At 33.5% G+C, this 10,204-nt stretch overlaps 1 protein-coding gene across 3 annotated transcripts; it reads left to right on the forward strand.

Annotated features, from left to right (window-relative positions):
- The first annotated feature begins 3,957 nt into the window (after positions 1-3,957).
- LOC116204651 (C-type lectin receptor-like tyrosine-protein kinase At1g52310) lies at positions 3,958-9,758 on the forward strand. Of its 3 annotated transcripts, none has more exons than XM_031536831.1 (5): positions 3,958-4,291; positions 4,389-4,455; positions 5,348-5,773; positions 6,180-6,750; positions 8,859-9,758. In XM_031536831.1, exons 1-5 carry the CDS (start codon positions 4,214-4,216, stop codon positions 9,397-9,399), a joined length of 1,683 nt encoding a protein of 560 aa, XP_031392691.1. In that variant the 5' UTR covers positions 3,958-4,213; the 3' UTR covers positions 9,400-9,758. The 3 variants fall into 3 exon arrangements, with proteins under 3 accessions (XP_031392691.1, XP_031392692.1, XP_031392693.1); XM_031536832.1 differs by having other exon boundaries at positions 4,389-4,449; XM_031536833.1 differs by lacking the exon at positions 4,389-4,455 and having other exon boundaries at positions 3,959-4,291.
- Positions 9,759-10,204: the final 446 nt, after the last annotated feature.

A 10,204-nucleotide genomic window follows, 5' to 3' on the forward strand; every position in this document is an offset into this window, starting at 1 on the left:
TCAACCCCCTTTCATCATTCGTTTTGCACCTATAATCTTAAATACATAAACAAATAAATAAAATTTGATATGCGTATAATTATAATCGTAATTATTTAGTTATGTACAGTATCAAATTTGCTCTATATATATTTTATAATACACAATGTATAATTTTGGCGTCCTATATTACACTTCATATCATTTCAAAAGATCTAGTTATTCAAGATCATAATACTTTACATTTGAATGCATGAGAATTTGTCATGTTATTTAATAAGAAATTGAAACTTTTACAATGTTAGGTGTATTTATTAAGTGGAAGTTTTGGAAAAAAATTAGGTTTAATTTATGTAGTTAATTTAAGTATTTTTCTAAAAGCCCAAAGAAAAAAAATGAACAAGAAATATAAAGAAGGCAGGGGCTATTTCCACCCCATTTTGGTTAATACCCTACATTTATTATCCATGGTACCAAAACGCCCTCAATAACACACTAATGACTAATTAACTTTGTATAAACCCCTTAAATCACTCTCTAATTTCTCATCTCTTACTTTGTTAATCATTGCGTTAAACTTTCCATTTGAAAAATTTTCAAGAATTTGAACCTAGTAAATTGGATCCTATGCTAGAAAGAAAAATAATAATATTTGGGACTTTCAGGGATAAAATAATTTTCTTATGATAAGAGAATATGAAATTTGTTATACGTAATATTATGAGTAAGTGCATATGTAAAGTGAGAAAGATTTTTAAATGGGAAGTTTAACGCAATGATTAAGAAAGCAAAAGATGAGAAATTAAAGTGTGATTTAAGGGGTTTATATAAAGTTAATTAGGGTCATTAATGTACTATTGAGGGAGTTTTGGTATCATGGGTAATAACTGGAGTGTATTAGCCAAAGTGAGAGTGGAAATAGCCTCAGCCAATAAAGAAACCAGATAAGTGAATGAAACTTCATAATTGCAAGAATGGGATCTATTTTAATTATATAAGATTTCAAAATAGAAATTAATTAATCCAATAAAACTTTAAAACTTGTAGCATGGATAAGCATAAGAAAAAAAATACAAAGAAAAGAAATAATAAAAAGTTAGAAAATATGAAGAATTGGCATGTGGCAATGATGTGCAAGAGTTTTAATTTATTTAAAGATTTAATGATACATATTGTATAGAACTTTTAACTTAATCCCGCTAATTGTTCTAAAAACTAAAACCGCAGATTTTACCAATAAAATCTATTTAGGGTAAATAGCACTCTCTAGCATAAATTTTTATCCTTTTCACCTCCTAGTATGCTTTTTAAAATTTGCATGGCATAGCTGATAGCAAAGTCATCATTTTCCCTTCAAATCTAATACAATGTTTAAATTCCGTAAAAAAGACCAATGAAAAGATAAAAGTTAATTTGGATGATTTAATATCAATTTACAGTTTAATTGAGAAACAATTAATAAATGAAAAGTATAAAATATTAAAATATTAAATATAAGTACGATATGAAAAATATCAATTCCTGCCCCAAGAAAATAATTTCACCCAAGAAATATAAAGAATGCTAAACAATCATTCATCTTCTTAAGAAAACACCATGCTTGGTTATTGAATTAGTACTGAATATTAAGAGATAATACTTACAGATATAACTATAAGTTAGAAAATTTTCATTTGTACATTACAATTGGTATTCTATAGATATATTTTTTTATATATTTTATTCTATGCGATTAACAAGAATTGCTTATCAATTGCTTACCCTAGCGTTAGCAATATTAAATAATGTGAACCTTATACATATTTCTAATTTATAAATCCTCAGTTCAATAACTTCTTTTATTTTTTTCTTAACTATTATTATTTTATAGATACAAGATTTTATTAGAATTAATTTAAATTATTATTTTTAATTTATATATATAATCCGTAAAAGAACATGTTTGTTAATCTAAATTACAACCGTATAGATATGATAAGTTTTCTAAATAATAATTAAATTTTGATCAATTCAAGAGATAATGTTGATGTAAATGAACAATAGTTAATAAAATTTTAGTAAGCTATCAATCGAAAAATTTCATAAAAAAAATTAAAAACAAATCCCGTGCAAATGCAGGCGTATAAGCTAGTTTTAATAATTACTCAGCTATACCCTACTCATTTGCCTACATCTTTTATATATATATATATATATATTTCCATTAACAACCCCAATTTAAATAAAAGTTATGTTAATTATATTAAATAAATTAAAATTATCATATACTCAATTCATGTGATAAAAGTCTTATAAAACTTAGCTTTAGCCTACTGCCCCTAACATTCACCTTTCCTTTTTTTTTTAATTTCAAAGAAAAATTATTTAAAAAATTGTAGATCCAGTTTATTCGAAACTTAACTTGCATTTTTTTTTGGTGAATTAACTGGCGTTTGTCTCTCTTTAAAATAAAATAAAGAAATGCTAATGTAGAAGAGAAGGATAGAGAAAAGAGTTGGAGAAATTGTAAGAAAAAAGTGGGAAGGCAGAAATATTGAATAATGAAATTATTAAATAACTTTTAAATGTAATCACCGTTCAGTTTTAAATAATAAGCTGGAGTAACGATAATTTCGTAAAATAAAAGTCACACCAGCAATGCAGTCTCTTATATGAGTAGTACGTGCAGTTTAAATGTATATTACAAGAATGTTTATGCTCTAATAGACCGGAACTAGAATTCTCTCTCTGTTTTTTTTTTATCCCAAGGATATGAAATATTCTGTGAATTAATCCATTAGAAGGTCAATATTCATGCTTTTATTCCTTGTTTTTTTCCTCTAGTATGTAGGATGAATATATTTTTTTGATAATTATCATAGAAAAATACATGGTTTACAAAATTTCCCAACATGTGTTTGGGGCCCACCAAATTGCCACATCAGCATTTAACATCGTTAAGTGTGAACAGAAAGATTTGATGGCAATTGACGGACATGTTAGATCGGAGATGAAATTTAAATCATATGCCTTTTCGTATAATTTCTTAAAACGCATGTTAAATCTAACATTTTTTTTACCGAATCACGTGCTTAAAAACCCTAAATCAACACACACACATATATATATATATATATATATATATATATATATAGTTTACAACACCCGCTTAAAAACCCTAAATCAATAAATATATATATATATATATATAAAGTTTACAACACCCTAATAAATTGGAGGAAAACAATAAATCCATTATTAATTCATATGTTAATACACTATATAGAAATTAAAAGATAATAGTTAATATTATACTTAATAACAATATATATGAATATAAAGAAAATATTCAAACAAGGGAATATTTCAAATTTTCGATCATTTATCATCATTTCATTAATAAATAAATATATTCATAAATAAGAAAATAAAGAATCATTTATAATTATATAAAGTTAAAATCAATTTAAAAATTTCAAGAATTATAGCTAATTTTATAAAAGCGCAATTAAATAATTCTTTTATTTGAATGATAGGATCATTTTATTTTAAAGTATTTGAAGTGATAAAAAATAATATATGAAATATCAATTATAATACAAAAACAAATAATGAATTTAAAATTTTTTATAGGCTCTAAGTATTGCTCTTTTATCAAAATAAAACTAACGACTATTTGATCTAAAAGTACTTAATTTTTTTTAAAAAAATTCATAGAAATTAATTTAATAATTGTAATGATGTATATATTATTAAATGAACTCTTTATTTAAAAACTTTTGATATATATATATATATTTTATAAAAAATATAAATTTACTACATTAAAGTTTATACAATCTAAAAAATACTTTTACGTGTTGATATAAATTATAAATATATAAACATTATTATTTTTATAATAATTGTTTTTTTTTATAAAATTCGTAGAACGCAAGGTCTAATAACTTGTATTACCTAATATTTGGTTTAGTTGTCTCGGGCTATTTAGTCAACTATTGACCATTCATTTACTCTCTCCAACAAGACCTGCTCAGATCAGCTCAGCTCAGCTCAGCTCAGATCGACTCCCCTCTGCTTGATAATCCACTCTGCTACTGCTTCCTCGGTTGCGGCCAACGAAAGAACTTCCAGAGAATCAAGGGGGGCGAAAATGGCTTTGCCTTCACCTTTCAGTACGAGCGGAAGGGGAGAAGTCATGCCACAGGTCCTTTGAAATCCTGGGTTCTGCTCAATTTTAGGGTTCTTGAATGAAATGGGCATCGCCAGAGTGGAGCCTCTCGCCTCTCTGCAGCTGCTTTTTCTGCTTTACGCCTGCATATCGTCTAATGCGGTAAGATATACGAATTCTTGCATTGTTTGATTATCTGCTAGCAAGACCATCACCCTGGATGTCCGAAATCGAAGTTGTTTTTTGTTCGTTTTCTAAGGTTGTTTGTGAGACAATTCATGGACGAGCGCTGGCTTCTGCTGGGGATAATCGCAGTAGAGGTGTGAGTACGTGTTCTTGTTCATCTTTGTTTCTGCCTTCGTAATTAATAAATTGAGTGTCTGCTTAGGACATTGATCTGGACAATAATTTCTAATTACATAGCTGCTTATTTTTCAACCAACACAAAGGAAGAAAAAAAAAGGGCAAAAGAAAAGAAAAGAGATATCTTCTAGTTTGTTGCTTTTCTTGATTTGTCTTATGTAGTGAAAATTTTTTAGGTGGTAAATTTGCCTCTTGTCAACATTCAGTGCTTCAACTATGCAGATTAGAGATCCAATGACTAGTAGAGAAAAACATTAAATACTTGGTGATATTGTGATTATAGCAATATACTTTAGGCTAAGTTGTACCCAAATCCAGTCAGATACGCATATTGACTATAGATTGGGAAGGGGATGTGGAAATAAGGATTAATTAGGCCTAAATGGAAGGGACCGTTGGTCCTTCTAAATTAACCTCCTCAGGAATATTATAGCTGCTGCACTTTGACAATCACACTGATGCATCCTTTTCCTAGTGTCAATGGGCGTCTAATAAAATCTTTGGAAAAGTACTTGGACTGTGCAACTTCTGGGATAGTGACCTTCTAATTTTGATTCAATCTGCTTGTAGAAGATCATGCTTAAAGTTGTTGAAAAGTTTGCATATATTTGTTTTTAGTTGCTAAGATATGGATTGGTTTAAGCAAACTATTGGTAGTCTTGAAATATGGGATGATGCTCTCTTTTCAGTGGAGCCCTGAGCATTATGTAATGAAACAGAATGAAAACACAAAGAAGAAGCACCATTTAGTTTATATAAAAGAGGAAAGTGTAGAGAATGACTAATCTGTGGATTTTGTATTGCTTTAGATTTTTTCTGCTAGAAACTCTATATTAAACTCAATTATTCAAACAGCGAAATGCCCTACTGGTTGGGAACTTGGTCCAAATAGAATGAAGTGCTTCTTCTACTTTGGGAACTCGCTCTCATGGAACGAATCTGAGGCAAACTGCAGAAATCATGGGGCGCACTTAGCGGTAGTGAATTCATATAATGAATTAAACTTCACACGGTATCTTTGCAATGGCACTTACGGTAGCTGTTGGGTTGGAGGACGGCTTACCAATACGACCAGTGGTTTTGCTTGGAAGTGGTCTGACAATTCATCACATTGGAATAAATCCGTCTTCCCTGAGGCATCTGTAGAATCCAATTGCACCAATCTGCCATGTCAGCTCAATAGCTCCATTAATTCCTGTACACTGTTGACTAGTGAATCCATGGCTCTTGTTGTGGAAGAATGTCAAAGGTCACACTCTTTCATTTGCATGGTTGAAATAGGTATGCAACTTCACTGTCTGCAAACTTTGCTTTTAAAAAAAGTAACCAAAACTAGAGAGGTTTTTTGTCTAGTGTTCTCAGAATTACATATAAATGATTGTTCTTATTCTAATAAGAAAAATTATTATGAAATAAAGGCTCCAATTTTTACCAGACCAAAAGTGTAATCATTACATGCATCAAATAGCTAACAGTCCTGACACTGGTTGTTTTCTTCTTTCTACTGGTTACTAGCACTGATTACCCAATCTTTTCAAAAATGTGGATTTTGACAGAAGATTATTTTGATAACCTATTTCTGGACACAGTAATCGGAAAACAAGAATAATTTTTTGGTATCAATTTTCAAGCATCCCATTATTCTTAATTGGCTGCTTTTAAGATATTTTCTGTCCTCTACATGCAGAGAGCAGGTGCTACCATATGCGCTGTCACCAGGAGTACCTCATCATTCTTGCAGTTGTTAGTGGGGTTATCTTTTTCACCATGTTAGCTGTTGTCCTTTGGCTTCTCCTCTACAAGCGGAGCAAGAAACGGCGACGATCCCGTAAAATTTCCAACCCAGCAGCCTCCGCTTTGGTTCCGCCCTCGTGGAAAGTCTTCACTAAGGAGGAACTAAGGTCAATAACAAAGAATTTTAGTGAAGGAAATCGACTTCTTGGAGATGCCAAGACAGGTGGGACCTACAGTGGAGCTCTAGCTGATGGTGCAAAGGTTGCAGTAAAGCGGTTAAAGAGGTCTAGTTTCCAGAGGAAGAAGGAATTTTATTCTGAAATTGGAAGGGTTGCTAGGCTCCACCACCCAAATCTTGTGGCAATTAAAGGGTGTTGCTATGATCACGGTGACCGTTACATAGTCTACGAGTTTATAGCTAATGGGCCTCTTGACAGATGGCTTCACCACATACCAAGAGGGGGGCGGAGTTTAGATTGGGCCATGAGAATGAAAATTGCCACAACTCTTGCTCAAGGCATCGCGTAAGTAAAGCCCATGCAGTTCTTTCACACATATTAATTTTATCAATGACTAATTTGTACCTGCTTCTTCTCCTTCATGCCTTTCCTGATGAAGCTTTACTTTCACTGAATGTTGGGATCATTTTTTACTTAATTAGTGGCCTCACAACAGACTACGAAATGTATGTACTTATAGACCTTATAGACCATCTATGAAGTGTATGCACTCCCTATCATCTTGCACTAACCTTATTTATAGAAAGAAGAAGGGATTTCCAGGAAGAAGCAAACGAGAGAAGTCTAGGGAAGATGGTTGAGTAGTGGGCAAGCACAAGCAGAGTGGTAAAGTTGAGGTATATAGGAGGAGACGAAACTGGATAGCAAGGGAGAGTATTCAAAGAGGAGCAAACACATAAATGGTCAAGTAATTAGTTTATTTTATAATTTCAAGCTATTTACATCCTAAAAAGTCTATCATTAACAAAATCAAAAGAGACATTACTGAATTTTAGTATTATAAAACTTTATTATCCTTGAATTAATATTGTACATTTTGATCCCCATAAGAAAGTTGATCATAGAGAATCTGAACTTCTTTTGTTATAAATCATCAATTTCGAAAAGTTTTACAAGCTTTGTGATAATAAATGTAGGAGTATGTTTCTGCAGGTTTACTACTCATGAATAATAAACTTTCTATTTCTAGTCTGTAGCAGTCCGATTTTAAGGATTTCTTGTGTATGTACTTTCTGTAAAACTGAGTTATGGAAGTTTAGAAGCTTTAACATGAGCAGCATTAACATTGTCTTATCATCTAGGCACTAGGCAGTACACCAAAGTATGCTGCCTTTTGATGAAACTGACTTTGATGGAACGACTATAGCTGACTATTTTGGTTAGTTTGGTAGCTTTTGCAATGAAATATGTCTTTAAGTTTCTCTCTGATTTTAATATCGAGTTGATTGAATCGAAACTGGGATTGGCAGATTCCAATTTTAGCCGACGCGTGAGAAAGGAGAATTGACTGCAACTTAGAGCTTCTGCTGTGTCAATTTTCTTAGGAGTTCCTATAGTTTCTCTCAATGCACATCAGCCACTCTAGTTAATAATTTGTTTGTTGTGCCTTATTGTTTGTTCTTCAATTCTTTTGCTTGAAAAATGAAAGTTCTCAATTTTTTCAGATAAAATCAATTGAAAAAAACTGTGCATGTAATAGGGAGCATCTCCAGGCTCTACCCACTAAGAAAGAGAGAGAGGGGGAGGGAGGGAAAGGAGAAGAGAGAGAAAGGAGGGGGGAGGAGAGAGAAGATAATAAAATAAAAGAATAGGGGAGGCATCATACGGCAAATTTTCGAACTTCTATCACTTTGCGGATTTGATTATTGATTTGTTGTTTCACAGAATAAATATTTGTAGATCTTGTCATAGGGTTGTGATCATAGCAGAGATTTATCTAGCTGTAATTAGATTTTCTTTGAAGAGTAGACAATATTGTGCTTATCCTGTATACAGCTCGTGCAATTTTTCGCTCACATGATTGTAGAAAATGGGAACATGCTTGCATTTATAATGTTCGTGACTACTACAAAGAAATACATTATACTTCCAACCTTCCATTTGTTGCATAAATTGCTGATACAATTTAAAGGCATAGAGTCTTTTGTTGTATGAATATCTTGTGATGAGATAATGGAACAATGTTAATGATAATATTCACTGAAAGGTAGTTTATTTACATGTGATGCCTTTGAGATTGCTATTTTTTTTATTTCGTTGAGAGCTCATGTGATGAACTTAGTCACGGAAAAAATGGAAATTCTCTTGGGAAATAACGAGGATAGTGTGGAAAAGACATAGGGGAGTAAGTCATGAGACCTTTCATTTTTGTGACGTATCCTGAAGTGCAATCCACCGCTTTCTTTGCTTCTTCTTCCAATCTTTTCTTTCTAGAATAGAGACAAGAAAGAGAGGGAGAGGGAGGGAGAGGGAGGGGGGAGAGAGAGAGAGAGAGAGAGAGAGAAGAGAAACGAGCTGGGAAACTTTCACCAGCTTTATAAATCATAATGTTGTTAAGAGTCTCCACGTAGTTAAATGATAAATATGATATTGACTGATTGGCTACTTCACAGATTTCTGCATGACAAAGTAAAGCCACATGTTGTGCACCGGGACATCCGTGCAAGTAATGTGCTTCTTGACGAGGACCTCGGAGCTCATCTCATGGGGGTTGGCCTTTCGAAGTTTGTGCCATGGGAAGCCATGCAAGAGCGGACAATTATGGCAGGCGGCACATATGGATACCTTGCTCCTGAGTTTGTCTACAGGAATGAGATAACGACAAAGAGTGATGTGTACAGCTTCGGGGTGCTGCTTCTGGAGATAGTCAGCGGGCGAAGGCCTGCCCAGGCAGTCGACTCGGTGGGCTATCAGAGCATATTCGAGTGGGCCACACCTTTGGTACAAGCGCATCGGTATCCTGATCTCTTAGATCCCCTGATATCCTTCTCGTCCTCCTCTTCTCCATCAGATATCCCCGAAGCTGGAGTGATACAGAAGGTCGTCGACCTCGTTTATGCCTGCACTCAGCACGTGCCTTCCATGAGGCCACGGATGTCCCACGTTGTTCATCAACTGCAACAGTTGGCTCCACCTACTGTTATTGGTAAGTGAGTCAAATAAAACATTACGGATAGTGATGTCTGTTACTTGAATAGAACTAGTGCCTGGGGGTAAGGTAAAGAGTATTTGAGAAGACTGCCTCTCCCTCGTCCCTTTGCAGGCTAACTATCAAAAAGCTTAAAACTTTAGGTAAGCTTTCAGTAGATTCATGACGGAGACGTTAGCTCAGTTTTTTAAGAACCAGGATATTAGATTTTCACTGTGTAGGTAGAGCTATGTATGTAAGATTCACATGATGTTTGTTGAGCTATATGTTGTGAAATATCCTGACTTCTGATATGAAGTCCTGGACGATTTTTTGCAATCATCCTAAAATTTATGTAGGGATGTTGAAGAGTTTTCATGAGTAAGATTACCACGATCATCGCAGCCGTAGCCCCAGAGAAGAGCTTGCACCAACCGATTACTATGGAGCATAACACCGTTTCGAAATAAATAAAGAAAAGAAAAATATATGTAAGAAGAGTTTGAATTTCACAAGGAATTTGCCGATTGTTAGAGATTTTAGAGATTGCTATGACTAGGACGAGAGCATGGGATTTGGTCCAAAATTTCTGCATACTTTGCTAAGTGCCGTGTAGAGAGCCAAGACAGGCAACTTTATCAGGGTGAAGAAGCAGCAGTTTTGGACAGCCAGGACCAGAAGGGGCGCTGTTATTGGGTCCTGTGGCTATGACAATAGGCAGGTGGGTTTGAAACTCCAAGCTACGAAAGTATTGGAGATGAGAAGACGGCTGGCGCATTCTCGAGGCCTAGACTGTTCTTTAAGGAGTAAACTGGTAATTTCGTCATTGAC

The sequence above is a fragment of the Punica granatum genome, chromosome 4 (genome assembly GCF_007655135.1).
Source record: "Punica granatum isolate Tunisia-2019 chromosome 4, ASM765513v2, whole genome shotgun sequence".
In the NCBI taxonomy this organism is placed as follows: domain Eukaryota; kingdom Viridiplantae; phylum Streptophyta; class Magnoliopsida; order Myrtales; family Lythraceae; genus Punica; species Punica granatum.